This window comes from Cydia fagiglandana, chromosome 3, assembly GCF_963556715.1.
Source record: "Cydia fagiglandana chromosome 3, ilCydFagi1.1, whole genome shotgun sequence".
Taxonomy (NCBI): domain Eukaryota; kingdom Metazoa; phylum Arthropoda; class Insecta; order Lepidoptera; family Tortricidae; genus Cydia; species Cydia fagiglandana.
Window position 1 is genome coordinate 7,113,664 of NC_085934.1, and position 21,487 is coordinate 7,135,150.

At 38.6% G+C, this 21,487-nt stretch overlaps 1 protein-coding gene and 1 non-coding gene across 2 annotated transcripts in view; one reads left to right on the forward strand and one right to left on the reverse strand.

The window, feature by feature from the left end:
- The window catches only part of LOC134679940 (serine/arginine repetitive matrix protein 1-like), a 47,923-nt gene extending 42,541 nt beyond the window's left edge, over nucleotides 1-5,382 (forward strand). Inside the window, exon 7 of the mRNA XM_063538892.1 lies at nucleotides 4,255-5,382. Coding sequence (XP_063394962.1) covers nucleotides 4,255-4,344 — 90 coding nt within the window. The 3' untranslated portion in view covers nucleotides 4,345-5,382. The remainder of the gene's footprint in view (nucleotides 1-4,254) is intronic.
- Nucleotides 5,383-6,608: 1,226 nt separating this feature from the next.
- On the reverse strand, nucleotides 6,609-6,680 carry Trnaa-cgc (transfer RNA alanine (anticodon CGC)). The gene has a single exon. It is a non-coding gene; the product is annotated as a tRNA-Ala (tRNA).
- Between the last annotated feature and the right edge of the window lie 14,807 nt (nucleotides 6,681-21,487).

Sequence of the window (21,487 nt, forward strand, 5' to 3'; positions counted from 1 at the left end):
CATGTCCCTTGAAGTTTTAGCTTTACGAAAAGTTAAAAAACATGGAAAACGGCCCAGTATTTTTCAAATTATCGGCATTTTCCCGATTTGTGAGTGGTTTCGTGTTATCACGCGCACGAGTTGCCCTTGACCCCTATAAAACGGGGGGTAGGGGAGGGGTTGTTATCAGTCACTTATCAGAAGTTGACCGGTACACATATCCGCATATTTTCCCGTAGAGAAAATCTGTGAAAAATGGAAACCACTGAAGCTGAAGTCCGCCAAGTCGTCCAGCTCAGCTCCTGCAAGAGGGGCATAGCCAACGTTCAGTAGCTGCCACGCTGAATTTAAGTCAATCTACAGTTTGCAGAGTTTACCAGAGGTTCCAACGGACTGGATCCTTTACTTCAAGACCAAGAAGCGGCCGCAAAAAGTGTACATCAGAGAGGGACGACCGCTTCATTGTCACAACATCTCTCCGAGATCGACACCTGACAAGCGTTGCCATCCAGCAGCGTCTGCGTGAGATACGAGGAGTGGCTGCCAGTGAGTGGACAATAAGAAGAAGACTTAAGAAAGCGAACTTGATACCCAGGAGGCCTGCAACGGGTCGCGCAACGGCCCCCACCAGGCACGAAAACCAGCTCTGTTCGCGCGTCGTAGGAAACGTCGTCCCAGAACATCACGGATCCACCGCCATAGGCGACCCTTTCGGAGAAGCAACATTGGGCGAACCGTTCTTCTGGCCTTCTGTAGACTCTTCCTCTTCGGTCACATCCATTCAAGCATATTCTGCACACGTCCGAGAAGAGAACTGGGGCCCATTGCTCAATGGTCCAGTCCATATGATTTTCTGCAAACTCTCTTCGGGCTGTACGGTGTCGCGCCAGCCATCTGGGCCCCGTTACAGGCCTCCTGGGTGTCAAGTTCGCTTTCTTAAGTCTTCTTCTTATTGTCCACTCACTGGCAGCCACTCCTCGTATCTCACGCAGACGCTGCTGGATGGCAACGCTTGTCAGGTGTCGATCTCGGAGAGATGTTGTGACAATGAAGCGGTCGTCCCTCTCTGATGTACACTTTTTGCGGCCGCTTCTTGGTCTTGAAGTAAAGGATCCAGTCCGTTGGAACCTCTGGTAAACTCTGCAAACTGTAGATTGACTTAAATTCAGCGTGGCAGCTACTGAACGTTGGCTATGCCCCTCTTGCAGGAGCTGAGCTGGACGACTTGGCGGACTTCAGCTTCAGTGGTTTCCATTTTTCACAGGTCTTCTCTACGGGAAAATATGCGGATATGTGTACCGGTCAACTTCTGATAAGTGACTGATAACAACCCCTCCCCTACCCCCCGTATTATAGGGGTCAAGGGCAACTCGTGCGCGTGATAACACGAAACCACTCACAAATCGGGAAAATGCCGATAATTTGAAAAATACTGGGCCGTTTTCCATATTTTTTAACTTTTCGTAAAGCTAAAACTTCAAGGGACATGATCCCATTAAAATAATTGATCAAAATTAATCGGTTTACAAAATTATTGGGTGCAGTTGAAAAAAAATTGTATTTCTGTGTTTACCTGTGACTTCGTAACGCCGAAACGGATGAACCGATTTTGATGTAGTTTCTTTTGTTTGATAGCTGGCTTCACTGCGGTGATTTTTTAGGCATATTTTATTAAAATCGGTCTAGCCGTTTTGAAGATATTCTGCATTTCGTCATACCAGTATGGTTATTTTGTTATTTTAAGGTTATACAAGTACTTATAGCACAGGGCGGACACGCCATACATCAAAACTCGTTTGCGTGTATATGTGTGAACGGCACGTCTGTACACGCGTCATTGTGTGAGTAAGTCGCTTAGGGCTACTATTTACATGTTTTTGAGTTCACGGAGCGTTATCGTTGTACTCGTAACGTAAATATCAAACATTTTTATTCCTAAAATGAAAGAAACAAACATAATTTACAAGATGGTATTTTCTCCTACATCCTTGCTATAATAAACTGTTCTATTCACAGGTCACAGCTAATATTATTTGAACGTATATGCGAACTCACCCGTAACCCGTAAAGGCCGTAAAATATTACGTAAAGTATATGATGCGGCAATAAATTACCAAAAATGTCATGTCAAATTGTCGATACACAATTAGCTTGGACTAAATATAAATAATTACAAAACGCTACTTTTTAATATATGTATAATAAAAATAAATGTTCTTTATTTAGTGAATTTGAAAAACAACCATACATCGCAAAATACATCGGCATTTTGAACGTTGCGTCATCGCGCCGCGGCGTTGCTAGCCGAACTGAGAGTATGTCAGGAGTCCGTCAGAACTCAGTCGCGGGGCGAGGTAATCCGAGTCGGGGCGGGGCGGTGCGTGTCCGTTCTGTATGATAATACTATTACTTATTCTGTGCTTATAGCTTGAATACCGTCCAACTTATAATAAAACACATAAGACCATTTTTGTTCTAAATTTAATGAGGATTAATTCTGTACTTGACACTTTTTAGATATCTATTATAGTTTTCGTGAGAATGCCAAAAAACTACCAACGGGGACACATTTCAAGGTGAGGGGGGGTCGAGCGTCAGGTGGAGGGGGGGGGGGGAGAGTGGTGCATTTTAAACAGTACACCCAGACGTATCACGTCACACAGGTTTGAAAACTATATTAATTTGTTTCATTTTCCCATACATTGATTACATAGAATAACTCAATTAAGAGTAAGAGAAACTAAATAGGTATAGAAAATATTTACACCTAGAAATCCCGTTCCATAAGGCCAATCTGTTGAAGTGAAGCAAAAACATCACACTGATGAAGCAACTATCTAGGTTGCTTCAATGTGATAATGGCCATCAGTATACCTACCTAAGTAAAAACTATCTTATACATAGAGGCCAGGCATGGGGACGTTACGGTCATATATTATCAAACATAGGCAAGGCAAAAAGTTCCCAACCAATAAGAGTGTTACTAAACCGGACACAACGGGGCTATACCTATTAACGTTCTGACAGCCGCTAGACATATTTACAACCGCAATTTGTCCATTAGAACTACATTAACCGGTTTCACGGATTTTGGAAAACCTTTGCAAGTCATCGTAAAATGTTTATAATATCGTGACTACTTTGAAAATAACTCGTATCTTTTTCTGTCAATCAAGAGAAAAATGTGGTAAATAATATATGACATGCATACAGAGTTACTGCGTTTTAACTTTGAGTAGCAGTGCGAGATACGAGGTTTTTCAGTGACGATATGTATGATGACTTACGTTTTATAGTATTGACGTCAATTTCTATACATAAGTATTAATTAATTAATCGTCTATCTATCTATACCTACCTACAATACGAGTAGGTATGTTAGAGGTTGATAGTAAACAAAGATGTAAAACTATAAAACATACATTAAAAACCAATTATCGGAAATTTTAAATTAATGTTTTGATCTAGAATTTTCAATTTTTACGTAATAACCATAATCCGGTTCGATTAATGGATCTGACGTCAAAAACAAGGTTCTTAATTTGGAAGTTTTTTCTAAGACCCTGGAACGAAACCGCAATAATTTCTATCATCCTTATATATTTTTTGTTTGAAATTATCTTGTCCGCAATAATTTTTATCATACTTTTATATTTTTTGTTTGAAATTATCTTGTCCTTATATGCTACTACCTACTTGAGAATCAATAGCCGACTTTGCATATTTTGTTACGGTACATTTCCCATTTCCATGTAACTAACGCTTAAGTGGCTCCTGTGGTGTTGCTTATGTCCATGGGCGACGATGACCGTTTCCCATCAGGCGGCTCGTCTGCTCGTTTTCTGACTATTACATAAAAAAACTAATCATTTAAAATAATAATTATTTGTGAGTAGTAAATAAGCTCGAAAGCGTAATTTCGCGTAAGTTGGAAGCAACTAATTGCCCTCTGAAAATATAAGTGCCGTTGCACTAAATAAAGTTCTAATTTTTGAGCTTTCCGCGATGTCAGTTACCGCCGGCATTTTTAGAGCAATTCTCAAAAAGTTTGTACATTTCGATCACATCTTAGATTTCTATAAAAATTGGTGGGAGTTGTCCAGTCTTTCAGCTTCAGCTTCATGTACTTTACCAGCATACCAATTTTTATAGAAATCTAAGATGTGATCGATGCGTGTTGCGACCCATAATATTCCCTTAGTCAGTTATCGCCAAGAGTACCAATGCATAATACGTGTGCCAATAAAATTAATATTGCCAATATTTGTTCCACAGGTCCTCCAAACACTAGAAGGCCTGCGCAAGAGTCTCCAGCAACAATCAGCCCTACTGGCTGTACAGCGCACCCGCCTCGACTCTCTATAGCCTGCAACGGCTGTATGTTAACGTTTCTTCCCGTCCCTGCCAAACCTATTGTAGACCTCTGTGTAGCCATGTAGCCAAATAGGCCGTTTACTTGTAACATTCAACTTTAAAATAGGTTCTTTTATGAAAGCGTGTTAAGTTTGATGTCAATTCAGTGGAATACTTTTCAAAGATGGAGTAAAGTTTATAGCCACGGATCAAGAATGCTTTGTCTTCCCAGTGGGAGATACTTAAGGTCAGGGCCGGATTTCCACCTATTAGGCTCACAAGGCCCAGGTCTAAGGGCCCAGGCAACCTAGCGATGGTTTTGAGGTGGAGAATCCTCCCCCGCTCCCCTAAATTAACTCCCTTGAATTCCTAGTGGAGAAAGTGCCTAGGAGCCTTAGGTCTCTCAATCCGGGCCTGCTTAAGGTTTGATCGCTGCCTAGGTACTCTTACATCATCAGGCCAGGCCAGGCCAGGGTGTGTTGGCACCGCCTGTGCAGCTTACTGGATGATGATTAACTACCTGGGAGTATCTTGTGATATACACTTTGGCACTTTTGTAACTAGAATGAACACGAACCGTACATTCCATTGTAAAAGGGTAAGATATCTTGGAGATATCATAACTATGCACAAACGTTCCAACCCACAAGGAGATCCTTGGAACGTTTGTGCATAACTAAGTCCTCTTAATTATGATTATAGAATCCTCATATTGCCAAAAAGACAATGTAAACGGCCAGTAGTCTTCTATATTTGTTTTCTAGTCCCTCCTCGTTTTCTAGTGTAGATCTTTAGGCTAGTAAGTGTTGTAGTCACTTTGTTATCGTTTCGTATAGGCGAGGCCATTTAACTATCTTCCAATAATAATTGTAGCATTTCTATTAGGTAGCATAGATTAGATGAAATAGATGGCGGTTTGTAGTAAAAACTAGAAGAGATATTTAAAAATAAAAAAAACTTGCTAGTCAGCTACAGAAAAAATACTTTACCTAGAGACTTTAGACCTTTGAAAGGCAAATCACTTTGTTTATTGACCGCTTTGAATAAACTTCTTAGGGTAGTATGATGAGAGAGTGAGACGCAATGTCCAATGTCATTGCGTCTCACTCTCTCATTGGACAAAGAAATTGGATAGCTGAAATACCACCCTTAGGAGTGGATCTACCATTATATCACACTAAAATACTCTTAGTGACACCAAGTGATACATACTTATTCGTACGTCGCTTGATTATAGCCTTTGGAGTCTTACAAACACCATTTCTTCTAGATTTTTCTACAAGTAGGTACGTACCCAGCAGCTTAGACGTTTACTTAGCTCATTGTATCAATATCAAGTACTTCATGTAGCGCCGTAGTAGGTGTAGCAGTAGAGCGGTCTCTCTAGGGTAAGGCGAAGCCGGTCCCCGGCGTCCTAAGACTGCGATATAATATCTATTATACAATTAATAATAAAATAATGTACTCGTTGAGCACGCTCCACAGGTTACTGGGACTTATACCTTCGTTAAAGAGACCAATTTTGTATTACAGTATTGCCAAAGTTGACATAGACCTAAGAGTTTTTATTAATTTATTTGCTAAGGCTTTTGAAATATGATCTCATGGAACAATCCAAAACTGTTATTTATCATTGAATAATATTATTTATAACATATGTCCCAAGTACCCTTTGAGTATGGGGACGCGTTAGCGTCCCGTATTTTTGTTAGTGCAATTTTGGAAGGTAATTCGCAATGTACGCGATTCCTCCAACAACATGTAAATAGATTTATCCATTTACTTGTTTATTGTATAAGTATAAATAAGATTTATACATTTAGTTGAATTTTCATTAAAATATTGCATTACTACGGCTGTTTTATTACATTTTCTTTGTTATTTTCCGCCAGTTTGAATTAGTTTGCAAAACTTTCGATAGATGGCGTAAGCTGTCCTACCTATAGAGCTACAGTGGCGCCAACGCCAACACACTATTTTAGTTTTCAACATAACTTAATAGATGGCGTAACCAACGGCGGTTTCCCACATCACCATCCAATTTAATTTGAAACATAAGCTAGAGCTTTTGACGACGTGCAGTCTGATTAGAAACTAAGAAGTGGTATATGATAACTAATAAAAGAAACATTGTGGACAATTGGACATAATACTATAACTTCTTTTGCTTGAACTTTTTACGGGATTTTTTGATTATAAGCATTAATCATGTATTTTTTTCTAAATGTTACTAAGTTAATAAGATTTGTTTTAACAAAACAACAAAAGCACATTTTTGGAGGAGCTGGGATTTGAACCCAGGACTTCCAGCATGCGAAGCAGACACTCTACCACTGAGTTACACCCCCGATAACTACATATGTCGAAATTACGATTTGCGATCCCGTACGCACCGCGTAAAAGTGATCTGTCCACCTAACCCTCGAATTTGGCTCTTATACATTTGATATAAAGCCGCTGCCCTATATTTGACGGTTATTTGAATGACCATTCTTTAACAATAGCTCTTATTACATTGGTATAAGGTCGCCATCCCGTTTAGACCGTTACAGCGATCACGCCATCGCATCACGCCACATCCCACTTTTCTAGATTTGGATCCCGACCGCACTGGACATGCGCGTTGTGCGTGAAAGGCCGCGCGTGTTGGCATGCATCGCCTCATTCTAAAAGGTATTATGTGCTCGTAAAAAGTAATTCTATTAAGTCATTTAGTTATACTAATCCTAATCGTGATATATTATCAATACACGCAATAAAGCCACGCGTTTTACTAAAATTAGGCGTATATTTTTGGATAGCGTCGGTCATAGATCATGGGAAACTTTATTGTAATACATATTGCTTTGGCTTTGTGGGTAGTGACCCTGCCTGTGAAGCCGATGGTCCTGGGTTCGAATCCTAGTAAGGGCATTTATTTGTGTGATGAGTTGATGACACAGATATTGTCCTATAATATTTATTTATTTACCTATCTATTTGTGGGTAAATGACCTGGAAGTTTCGATGATTGAGTGGGTAGTTCTAAAAATAGGTGTAATCTAGTGCCAATTAAGTCGCTTTCGTTTGTGTTGACGTGTCGACTAATCTATATTCGGAAAATATAGGACTTGTTAGTTTTTGTTTCTTTGTTTCGTTAGCAGATAACGAAATTTAAATTTTCGTAGTAGATTTCCTGCTTTTTAGTCTGAGGAATTTCAAACTGAGAACAGTAAAAAATTAATCAAATACAGCCTTAACGGTCATTAATTCTACGGAAAAATTGTTCCATAAACCTGCCTTGCCTGAGGCACCTGCGCTATGAGGCTGAAATGACTTATACAATGAGATGCAACAATGTCTATGCATACATATTGCAAATTGAATACAACCAATACTCATAATATTCTCTGCGTGCAGGTAATATTTCCCATAGTTACCTATACTATGTTGATTACGTAATAGTCAGCGTTTTGTACATGTATGTAAATCAACTTGTTGCACCAAAGGCACGCGGTAGCATTTAGCGGGATTCAGTTATATTCCATGGAGTAATTATGCATAATTATTTTATAATGCAATCGTATATGCCATCGGATAATCGTTGTTATACAGTGTTTAATGACGTATTAGTGAGGTCAAAGAGGACAACATACGGCCTGTAATCCTTTGATTTGATCTTTCGACCGTCATAACCTCCTAAGGCCCAAGGTCCTACCTACTTTTGCGGTCTCGTTCAGTTTTTGAACAACGCAAAATCAACTCTATTTCCTACATTGTAGGTTCAAATTTCTATGGCAAATTGTGCATTTTTCATTTGTATGGTTGGGCCTTAGGAGGATGAGTATACACCTTTTATGAGAGCATGAAGGTTGCTTTGACAGCGTACAATCGGCCACCCTGTTAACTATCATATCCATCGGTGGACATTATTAATTTGATTTCAATAAATATCAAATTATTACAAAAGACCACCGATGGACAGTTAAGACCTTAAGACTGTTGCTGTTTATACGCCATAAACTTTTAAGATGGTATGACATGAAGCCGACACTTGCTTTCTAAAATAGCAGCGCTCTTTGTCGTCAGGACGTTTTGAATATGCATCACGCAAAAATGCGTCTCTGTCACACCAACAGTACGGTTACCATCAGTTTATCACTGACATAAACGCCGTCGAGAACGTAATTTACTTTCTATATATCCCGTTTGCACTAATATGCGAGTGCGAGCGAGATGTATAGAAAGTAAATTACGTTCTCGACGGCGTTTATGTCAGTGACAGACTGATGGTAACCGTACAGGAAGGCGGTCTTGTACCTAACTTTAATGGCTCCTCTACACGATGGGCCAACGCCGGTCACTCCAAGGGACGCATTTATGCGTTAGAGGGAGCAAGTGATATTGCTGTCTCATTCCACCGCATGGCTGCGTCCCTTGGAGTGGCCGGCGTTGGCCCCTCGTGTAGAGGAGCCATAATGTTTGTAGTAAATGGGAAACGGTATCAGACATTATCTGAGATGTTCGAGCTATCAATCAACCAAGGGTATCCCTAATAGTAGCGTTGTGACGTCAGTGACCGACCTAACGACATTACTCAAAGGTCATTCTGGGGTCAGTGACTTTAAGTTGACGTTTAAATTACTACTTGAGCTCCCAATCCCGTCGGCAACACGCATGTTACACCATTCAGCTAGCTCGTGTCGTGTCATATAATAAGTAGCTTAAACGTTGGGCTATAAGATTTTCTCCTGTGTTAAAAGCAAATATATGCGACGAAGAAAATTACCATGTCATTAAAATAAATTCCAGAGCCGTCATTAACGTTACATTTATTTATTTATTTATTTATTTATTTATTTAAACTTTATTGCACAAGCACAGGAAAAATATACAAATGGCGGACTTAATGCCTAAAGGCATTCTCTACCAGTCAACCATTGGGTCAAACAGAGACAAATGTTGGTGCAGGAGATACATAATTTATAAAGAGAAATGTAACCGAGAAGTCAAATATTATATATAAACATAATAACATAAACCTACAAAATTATGATAAAATACTAATACTTATATGATGTACAAAGATAAAGTAATAAATATAAATTATATATATATATATATATATTGTATAATATGAAGACGGAGAACATTATTTAAATTCTTCTGACAGAAGATGCTTGCGGAGTAGTCGTTTAAAGACAGGTTTGCTTGGGGCTTGTCGAATAGAGAGAGGGAGTTCCAGAGACGGATTGCCTCAACGGCGAAAGAGTTGGACATAAAACCAGTACGGTGAGAAGGAATCGAAAGTTTGAGAGAACGGGAGGAACGAAGTTCACATCCTGGACGGGGGGTGATGAAAGTGAATTTACATTTAAGATATCCAGGAGAGGCAGGCTCGAACAAGATGGAGAATAAAATACACAGGATTCTAAGGGACCTACGACGACGGATGGAGAGCCAATTAAGCTGACGGCGATAAAAAGAAACATGGTCGTATTTGCGCAGGCCGAAAATGAAACGTATGCCATTATTAATGAGACGGTCTAGCTTATTGAGGTACTCCTGAGAGATATTAGTCATGCACGCGTCCGCATAGTCAATAACTGGCAAAATAAGAGCCTGAACTAATAATTTCTTGGTACCTACTGGGAGAAAATTCTTAAATTTATAGAGATAACGCAATGTACCACAAACCTTCCGACTTATTTCAGAGACTTTTGGTCGTTCCAGGTAAGGCTCGAGTCTAATACAAGGCCGAGATCTTTCACTTGTTTTGTTACTGGAATGACGGTGCCATCAAACAAAATCGGCGCGAAAGAAACCGCACTAAGTTTTACTTGCTGATGATGGCTTCCTAGAATAATAGCCTGACATTATACGTTGTTCTTGATTGTACGAGATTTTAATTTGCGGTTCACGTCTGTGACCACTTAGTTAATGATAATTATCTTAATGAAGAATCAGTTAGATCTGGAAATGAATCATAGCAGGTAATTAAAAATGTCTACAGTCATTAGACTACAATCAGCGATCAGCGACTGAAGTTCTTGAAAAGTTGGATACTTGGAACGCATAGACTAGAAATCCTCTAGACCGAGTTTAGAGCAATATATTATTTCATGCAACCGATGATGCCAAAAATGCGGGGGTGCGGGGGGCGGGACGAGGTGAGCGAAGTCCCGTGCCGTGATTGGTCCGTTCAAAGACACGGACGTCACACAAAGACACTTTCGACTCGAACATGGAGTAAAATTACCGTATGCGTGGCAGAGGGGGTAGCGCGACTATGCTCACTTGCTCAGTCTGGAGGATGTTTTGTCTGTGTTGGAATGATTCGAGCCAAGAAAAGATAGGTTACAGGAACTATGCTTTTAGGCTTTCACGATTTCCCTCTCGCCAAGAGAGGGACAAGGAACGGTGAGTGCATTCCCACTCCGTCAAATTCCCAACGACGGGACTTAATCTCGTAAAATTAAGTTTAAAATTTACCTCTGACGTTTCGAGGACGGGCGTTGCCCCGTGGTCTCAGTTAATTTTACGCGATTAAGTCCCGTCGTTGCAGTGGCGTAACTAGGGGGGGGGTTGGAGGGGGCACGTGCCCCGGGCGCCGTCCTACGGGGGGCGCCAAAATGGGCAAAATACTACCTCTCCGCCTTGCCAAAGGCACAGCAGGGATACTTTCGTCAGTCGTATTTACCACCACTGTGAAGTGTGAAATGCGGATGGTAATCTGGCCCTCCTGCAAATTTGGTGCCTGCCCCGGGCGCCATATCCTCTAGCTACGCCACTGCGTCGTTGTGAATATAAACGCTTTTAGGATCGTATTTTTTTTATCAGACATTGTTGAGAAATGAGCTAAAGGGATTATATATAAATAGTAAAAGGCTAAACTACTAAGGCAAGGGTAGGTAACAAAACAAATATTTAGGAGATTAGATAATTGATAATACCAATGCAATCAAATATCGGATGAAACAAATGAATAGCGCTATTTACAATTATAACTACTTGAATGTTATCTATAGATTACACGATTTGTTTTTCAATGTAGGGGCCGATCGAAGTCCAATCCTTCTAGGTTGATGAGTTGCTAAACGTATGTATTATGCGAGACAATACACATTGCTAGAAACAAAGTTTAGACACAGATAATGCAATTATGGGTTTAAGTCTATGTAGTTAACAAAAAGAAAATATAATTTTGATGCACGATTTTCGGTTGAATAGAGTCCGGCAAATATATAATTTCTACTTAACCGAGGAAATACAAAATTAAATATGTTGCTGTATGTGTTGTATGCACATTTGTACAAGGCATTGCTTTTATCTTAGGATATTTATTATTCATTTATTACAAAGTTAATTACAAAATCATATACTCGTATAAATATTGTAAATATATATATACTTGGTCAAGCAGATCTTGTCAGTAGAAAAAGGCGGCAAATTTGAAAAATGTAGGCGCGAAGGGATAGCGTCTCATAGAAAATTTGAATTTCGCGCCCTTTTCTACTGACAAGATTTGCTTGACCATTTATATTTACAATATATGTATTGTACTAAATCAATTTTCGACGACCACTAATGTTACCTGGGGCATAGTCCCCAGGACACTGGCCGCATTACCCCGCTGTATGGTTAAACTGAGCCTTTGGGCGAAATATGACCCTTCACGTAGGTCGCCAGACACATTGCTTTATTTATTTATTTAAACTTTATTGCACAGTAAAAATTGTACAAAAGGCGAACTTAATCTTACTTTATCTGATAAAATTGGATTCAAACTATTAAAAACCTCCGTTGCGCGAGGCTTCTATACCTAGATCGATTCACAAGAGCTGGCACGAATGGAGTGAGTGAGTGAATGAAAGTATATAATTGTGTCTCACATTAAATATCTAATAAAATAGTGGGCTCTGACTGTATACCGATACCGATACAGGTGTCACTCATACAATGAAAGTTTCGTTCATTCTATTCGTGCCAGCTTTCGTGAATCAACCTACAGTCCTACAAATACTGTAACCCATTTCTTTCCGTCGATGTTTTTGGGCAAACCCCCAGATGATCAGGAATTGACTGTAATTTCAGTATGATACACCGGGCCTGTAAAAGATCTGTTCAAATCTATTCTGTGGCACCTGCACTAGTAAGGTCTGAATTAGCGTTGAATAGAGAAATGGCCGCTTCTAACCTTCGGTCCATTTACTCGTGTTAACCCATATAACCATTCCAGTCGCAGAATCATCAAAGTGGTAACTAAATGTCAGATGTGTCGTAACAGAGTCCACACAATGTGTCTAGAATTGTTTCGAAACAAAGTGTCGTCGCCGTGTGTACACTTTTCCGTAACAAGGTGTCGACACATTTGTGTGCACTTTGCGTGCGGTTTGCGACTAAATCTGACAGCAAATTTGTGACAGCAAATGTCAATATAAAATACCTCTTGAAAACCAAGGTTTGTCAAACTACTATTAGTGTCTCGTGTGCTCGTAAGTAATTCTAGTGAGTCATCATGGGCGATGCAAATGATAATAATCGACCAAAACCATATAAACACCCAACACCCGTCAACCTTTTACAGAAAAGTTTTTAAAGAAATGCAATAAGCTAATTAGGTCAGCCAACGAATGCTCCAAAAAGTAGTAGAGGGAAATGCTCGGAACACAATTTTTGACTCTGTAACTTGGTTTGGACAAGTTAGGAGGTGAACATATCAAAAGTCCCCGGCCGTAGCCCTTGAGCGGGGGGAAGAGAGGGGGCTTTGAAGGTCCCATTTTCCGGTTTTTCGATTATATCTCGGAAACTATGCATCTTAGCGACATGGCCACTTATACAAAATGAAAGTTAATTTAATTTGATACAAGTTTATTCAGTCACTTTTTTCGATATGTTGAATAGTTTTTGAGATATCCGCTCTTGAAAGTTTATTTAGGGCTCTCAATTTTATCTTGATATATCTACATCAGTGAAGGTGCTAGGCCGTATATGGTATCGTTTTCGTATAAATCTGGGTTGCTGAATCCATTTAAGATATCACATTGACACCATTCCACAAAATTAAAAAAAAATCTTTTCAGGGTTCCGTACCTCAAAAGCAAAAAAACGGAATCCTTATAGGATCACTCGTGCGTCTTTATGCCTGTCCGTCTGAATACACAAAATAGTTCTTTACCTATAGATGACAGGAAAACCTATTAGAAATGTGCAGTCAAGCGCGAGTCGGACTTAATGTACGGAACCCTTAATACGCGAGTCCGACTCGCACATGGCCGGTTTTTTTTAAACTCCTCTTGACGCTTAACCGCTGAACCGATTTCGTTGAAATTTGGTATAGAAATAGTTTGCGTCCCGGAACAGGACATAGGATAGATCTTATAACCAAAATCATCTCTTGAAGGTGTGAAAAGTGGCGTGGAAATTTGTACGGGAAATCAATAACCGCTGAACCGATTTATATTAAATTTGGGATGGTCTACATCTTTGATTTAGTTAAAAATGAAGAAGTTAATTCAAGAAGTTAATTCTGAATTCCCCCCTACACCTCATTTCACACCTTTAAAGGATGATTTTTGAGATAACTTATTATGTCCTGTCTCGGGACAGTCGGGACTCAAAATATATGTGTACTAAATTTAAATTAAAACTGTTCAGCAGTTTAAGCGTGAAGAGGAGTTTAAAAGAAAGTAAGTTTATATGTTTTTACTTTGGAATGGTGTCAATGTGATACCATAACTAAATTTGGTACTGCGAATTTATATGAAAATGATACCAAACATGGCCTCGTAGCTTTAGTGTTGTAGAAGTCAAAATAAAATTGAGAGCCCTAAATTCTTATTACTTGACCAAACTTGTGTAGAAGGAAAAGGAAAAATAAAAGTCTTCGGCAGGAATATAAGACACAAATATATATTTTTTTTGCGTTACTATTTCAATCATCAAATATAAACATACCTTGATTATATTATTCTAGTGAGATCCTCATAGATAAACAAAAACATTTACTTAAAAAATTACAAGGTTGAAATGTCACGGAACTTGTGAGAGTATTATGTGAAAAAGAAAAACTTATATGACAAAAAAATCTGGACACAATTTAAGAAGCATCCAATTGCGTCGAGGAATCATCTGTATTTTTGCTTGTTTCATTACCTCCTCGCTTCTTTTTTTGTCCTTTGTATTCTGTAGCAATTTGTTAGATCTGAAAATAAAGATAACTTGCGTCGTCACGGATGTCGATTTATAGGTTTTAGGGAGTGCAGAATTCGAAAACGATGATCATTTTATAATCCAAGAAGGCGGCTACGTATTTTGTCATAAAAGTCGTCATGAATATCGTTTTATAGGTTTTAGGAAGTGCCGATTTAGAAAATGATGACCAGTTTGGAATCCAAGATGTGTGCCGTGCACTTTGTCATAAAAGTCGTCATGGATATCGTTTTATAGGTTTTAGGGAGTGCAGAATTCGAAAATGATGACCATTTTGGATTCCAAGATGTCTGCCGTGCACTTTGTCATATAAGCCGTCATAGATGTTGATTTATAGGTGTTAGGAAGAGCAGATTTCGAAAATGATGACCATGACCAACAAAACGACATCCATATCGACTTTTAACATACTGCATGGCCGCCATCTTGGATTCCAAAATAGTTATTATTTTCGAAATCTGCGCTCCCTAAAACCTATAAAACGACAGCCATGACGACTTTTATGACATACTGCATGGCCGCCATTTTGGATTCCAAAATGGTCATCATTTTCGAAATCAGGGCCCCCTAAAACCTATAAAACGACACCCATGACAACTTTTATGACATAGTGCATGGCCGCCATTTTGGATTCCAAAATGGCCATCATTTTCGAAATCTGCGTCCCCTAAAACCTATAAAACGACATCCATGAGGACTTTTATGACGTAGTGCATGGCCGCCATCTTGAAATCCAAAATGGTCATCGTTTTCGAAATCTGCGCCTCCTAAAACCTATAAAAAGACACCCATGACGACTTTTATGACATAGTGCATGGCCACCATTTTGGAATCCAAAATGGTCATCATTTTCTAAATCTGCGCCCCCCAAAACCTATAAAACGACACCCATGAGACTTTTATGACATAGTGCATGGCCGCCATTTTGGAATCGAAAATGGTTATCGTTTTCGAAATCTGCGCCCCCCAAAACCTATAAAAGGACACCAATGACGACTTTTATGACAAAGTGCATGGCCGCCATTCTGGATTCCAAAATGGTCATCATTTTCGAAAGCGGGGCCCCCTAAAACCTATAAAACGACATCCATGACGACTTTTATGACATAGTGCATGGCCGCCATCTATGAATCCAAAATGGTCATCTTTTTCGAAATCTCCGCCCCCTAAAACCTATAAAACGACACCCATGACGACTTTTATGATATAGTGCATGGCCACCATTTTGGAATCCAAAATGGTCATCATTTTCTAAATCTGCGCCCCCCAAAACCTATAAAACGACATCCATGACGACTTTTATGACATAGTGCATGGCCGCCATTTTGGAATCGAAAATGGTTATCATTTTCGAAATCTGCGCCCCCCAAAACCTATAAAACGACACCCATGACGACTTTTATGACATAGTGCATGGCCGCCATTCTGGATTACAAAATGGTCATCATTTTCGAAAGCGGGCCCCCTAAGACCTATAAAACGACATCCATGACGACTTTTATGACATAGTGCATGGCCGCCATCTTGGAATCCAAAATGGTCATCATTTTTGAAATCTGCGCCTCCTAAAACCTATAAAACGACACCCATGACGACTTTTATGGCATAGTGCATGACCGCCATTATGGATTCCAAAATGGTCATCATTTTCAAAATTGGGGCCCCCCAAAACCTATAAAACGACATCCATGACGACTTTTATGACATAGTGCATGGCCGCCATTTTGGATTCCAAAATGGTCATCATTTTCGAAATCTGCGCCCCCCAAAACCTATAAAACGACACCCATGACGACTTTTATGACATAGTGCACGGCCGCCATTCGGGATTACAAAATGGTCATCATTTTCGAAAGCGGGCCCCCTAAAACCTATAAAACGACATCCATGACGACTTTTATGACATAGTGCATGGCCGCCATCTTGGAATCCAAAATGGTCATCGTTTTCGAAATCTGCGCCCCCTAAAACCTATAAAACGACACCCATGACGACTTTTATGACATAGTGCATGGCCACCATTTTGAAATCCAAAATGGTCATCATTTTCTAAATCTGCGCCCCCCAAAACCTATAAAACGACACCCATGACGACTTTTATGACATAGTGCATGGCCGCCATTTTGGATTTCAAAATGGTCATCATTTTCTAAATCGGGGCCCCCTAAAACCTATAAAACGACATCCATGACGACTTTTATGACATAGTGCATGGCCGCCATTTTGGATTTCAAAATGGTCATCATTTTCTAAATCGGGGCCCCCTAAAACCTATAAAACGACATCCATGACGACTTTTATGACATAGTGCATGGCCGCCATCTTGGATTCCAAAATGGTCATCATTTTCAAAATTGGGGCCCCCCAAAACGTATAAAACGACATCCATGACGACTTTTATGACACAGTGCATGGCCGCCATTTTGGATTCCAAAATGGTCATCATTTTCGAAATCGGCACTCCCTAAAACCTATAAATCGACACCCATCTCGACTTTTATGACAAAGTGTTTGGCTACCATCTGCATGCAAGGCATTTCTATTATTTTTACGTACAAAAATGGCCCCCTGTCAACTTCCAACCGAGATTTAATCGATAATTTATTCGATTAATGTTCAGATTAATTCAATTTCAATCTATGTTAGGTCGACTAAACTTATCGTGATTAAAATTTGAGGATTAACTTTTTTATTCCATTAGTTAGTCGAATAAACAGTTAATCTATCAAGTCCCATCTCTGACCGCGGCATTTTTACACTTTGAGAATATCTGAAAACAAATGAACACAAGGAGCCATTTTGCAAATCCAGTAACTTTGTTATTACTTTTGACAGCGCGTGTCATGTGTCTACACAGAGTCGACACAAAGTCGAAACATTTGCGACTACTTTGTGACTGCAATATTTCTCAGCCTTAAACCATATTTATACATCATAATTAACAAGTTTCGTAGTATGTAAAGCGTTATTTCTGTTATTTAAGTATAGTATACGCATCGAAGTACTAAAAATGCATCAAATAATATATTTATGAACACAGGCACTGAGAAGTAAACAATTTCATTTCCGGCTAAACTAAAACAATATGGTGGCGCGTTGATTATATTACACTTAGTTTATCAAATCACTCGAGCAGTTTAATTCCCCATAATAATTTAAGTCCTCTTGTAATATAAATGCAAACAATATATAATTACGTCTTGTAATCCGTTTTAGGGATGGCGTATTAATGTCACTTATTTTTATTTAAGTATTTTTCCATCTGACAGTTTCCATTTGACAGGAACAAAATGAACGAATGAACGAATGATTTTGGCATAAAGTAGTCGCAAACCCGAAACAATGTGTGCACACGGCGACCACACTTTATGTCACTTTGTGTCATGTGTCGACCCTTCCCCATTTCTGGTAACTGTGTCGACACGGCGACGACTCTGCGACTGGAATTGTGACCGAAACAGACGGTGTCGACACAAGATGTGTCTACACCGCGTCGTAACGGCGACTGGAAATGGTTGTATGGGAAGTCACTGTCGTAACGTAAACTGTTTACTTAATCTTAAGGGGGATAATATAAGTCTGACAAAATTTGTTTATTTGGAACGGAATAATGTGCTATTTGCTAAATGCAGCCACTCTATTGTCTTTCTTTGTTTGTATTGAAATCTCTAGTCATGAAGCCAATCGTTTGTGCCGTAGTGAATGTAAAGGTATCTAAACTACGACACCTAGAGGTGTCTCTAATCTAACACTAGCGTTAATACAGAGACACTAGGTGTAGGCAAAAAGAATAGATAGTATAGAGGGGTCATGTCACAGTAAATGTTGTAGTCACTGTAAATTTACTGCCATCAAATTATCAAAACTGATTACTATAATGGATAAATTATTTTATTATTTTTATATCATTTTGACCCATTTTCATTCACTGATATCTATGTGTTAAAATTGTTAAATATGAAACGGTGTCGTCACGCCATCTAGCCGAGAATAGGCTAAAGGTGTGTGCGCCATCTATCCGAGAATTACTTATTCTTGATTTCCGAGGCACGTTTTTTTCTTAGACTTCTTAGACTTTATTCATCTTATACGAAGTTACATATGTCTTTGGTGTAGGTATACACTGAGTATATAGTGTAAAGTATCTTACCTTTACATGAATGTCTCCCTGTCACATTTATATGGAAGAGTGATAGAGATGTTACCGTTTCGTTCGCTACGGCGCAAATGATTGGCATGTTGGCTAGGCACTCTGATAAGTCATGTAGGTAGTCAGGTGAACGTTTCCTGATATACAGTGTGGAAAGATAAGTCGGGCCCTGGAGGGAAACTACCTTAAATCCTCAAGCTGGCTCATTGTACTTAAAGGAGACATTCCTTTATTTAAAAAAAAAAACAAAACTGCATTCAAGGATTTTCTCCCGGCCCGGCCGGTCGGCCTCGCCCGGGACTCGAACCGACTAAAAATTCCAAAAAATAAACACTCGCAATTTTATTACACTAGCCGATACAGTTAATGTTAATGATAACATTTCTCCAAGAAACATAAGGTCTTACACTCGTCTGTCGTACAAAATATCCATAAAATCTAATATTTAGTACTCAAGATTTTTTAGACAAGCAAAATTGAAGAAAAAAAGAAAAATCTTAGAATGCAGTTTTGTTTCTTTTTAAAAATAAAGGAATGTCTCCTTTAAGTAAAATGAGCCAGCTTAACGATTTAAGGTAGTTTCCCTCCAGGGCCCGACTTATCTTTCCACCCTGTATGTTGACTTTAGACAACAAGTCCCTTACCCTGATTTACTTAGATTAAGGCTAAATTTAAATAATTAAAGTATTCTATAGAGATAAAGTCATAAAATGCTATTTAAAAAAGCATAAACAGCTACTTTATACCTATCTATTAATTGATACACGAAAATTAACGGACGTACATGTTGTGGAAGGCTTTAAAAAAATTGAAATACGTATCACAAGAAATAAAGGAAGTTTTCACTTTGCCGGTAATAATTTAAAATGAAAATTTAAGAAAGTGACTGAGCAGACTGCGAAAAATGTACAAAAAATACCATATATAAGTACCCTTTATCTCCAAAGTTTACCAATGTTTTTTACATAACATTAACAACACGAAAATTAAAAAAATATTGACACATAAAAAATGATCAGTGAAACAAAAAAGTCTAAGTAGGAGTATGTTGCCTGAAGCGTAACAAATACATATAAAAAATAACAATTGACATACACTATTGTTAGTCAATCAACAATTTTAGAAGGCGTACTTATACTTAGGTATTCATGATCTTTTACTTTATATCGTTTATGATAATAATTTGTTATATTACCTACTAGCGACTTGCCCCGGCATCGTACGAGTCTAATACAAATTATACACCTAAACCTTCCTCAAGAATCACTATATTGATAGGAGAAAACCGCATGAAAATCAATTCAGAAGTTTATCGCAAACACAAAAACAGACAGACGCGCCGGGGGACTTTGTTTTGTAAGGTGTTATGTAGTGATCATACTTATTTATGAAAGCTGTCAAACATGATGTCAATAACAATTTTTTCCTACGACAGGTGACATCACTTTTATTGTTCATTACCTTAAAAAACGGGAACGGGTGTAAAATTATGACTGATTTGCAAATTGATAAATTTGCCATTATCCGAATAATAAAGCCAATAAAGGTACTAATGAACTATACGCGTGTGACGTCAAACAAATGTTGCAAAATTTGCAAATTATCGACTATCCGCCATTACATAAAAAGCTATTCGATCATCATGTGTTTCACACCTGTTACCAAGCAGTTTTTATAACTTAACACAAGATAAGGTATTAAATGGAAAGTAAATAGTCAAAATGGAAATGCCTGATGACGAGAGTGCAGGTGCATGACCTACGTATCAATAAACAGCTATATGATAATGACACAAACGGATGTTATTAAGTTAATGTCCCACTAAATAAGGTATACCGGCTTGAAATGAATGAAGTTTTTTTCTATGACAGGACAGGATGGTTTAAGTATTATGATAATAATAAGATAATAGAGAGACAGAGACTCTCGCTAGGTGGTTGGATCAAGGGTCAGATGCAGAAGGCGGTGATCTTGGACACGGCGCGGATAGTCCGCCGGTTCCTCTCTCTGCGGCCCTGACCACCGGCAGCTTGGGCCCTGCCCCGCTGCTGGCGGCACCCTAGGTTAGGTTTTTTTATAATGTGTTTATACTTATTTTTTATTGTTTTTTATGTGTTTTTGTATTTTACTTTTATATTCATGTTATAAATGACCTAGCCTAAGAAGAAAAATAAATAAATGGAGATAATAGAACATTTTCTCGCGTAATAACAAAGTAGAACATTATACTTGAAGAAGCCTGAGCCAAAACTTATAAAGCAATGTTATCGTCTTTTCTACATGGTTCAAATTACATTTAACAGTTCATTTATGAGCAAATGTGATGAAAATTTATGTTAAATGTGGCTTTGTTTAACAGATAGTCTCTAAGCCCTGAAGATCACCCGAGGTTAGCTCTACTAGTATAGTAGTATACATACATGTATACTTAATTAGAGATCAGGTCAAGCAAGTCAATAACGCAAATAGGTAGATCGTTCGTTCGTTTTTAAATAATTACACTTAGGGTCAGGGTGGATATATATATGACACTGGAATAATTAAGACAAAGCTTTTAATACTGGAAAACTCATTGTATTTAAAAAGAAGTCTACACACGTCTTTTTAAATGGAATAGGAATGAAATAATTATAATAAGTATTTGAGTGTTAAAAACTTTGTCTTATTTTAACCCGTGCCTTAAATTTAATTTACCCACCTGACCCTAATACATACATATGTCTGAATATTTATATATAAATATGAATAATTACTTTATTATTGAACTAGGTTCTTTCCATAGAGATTGTGACCATTATTCCTAAAAATCTTAAT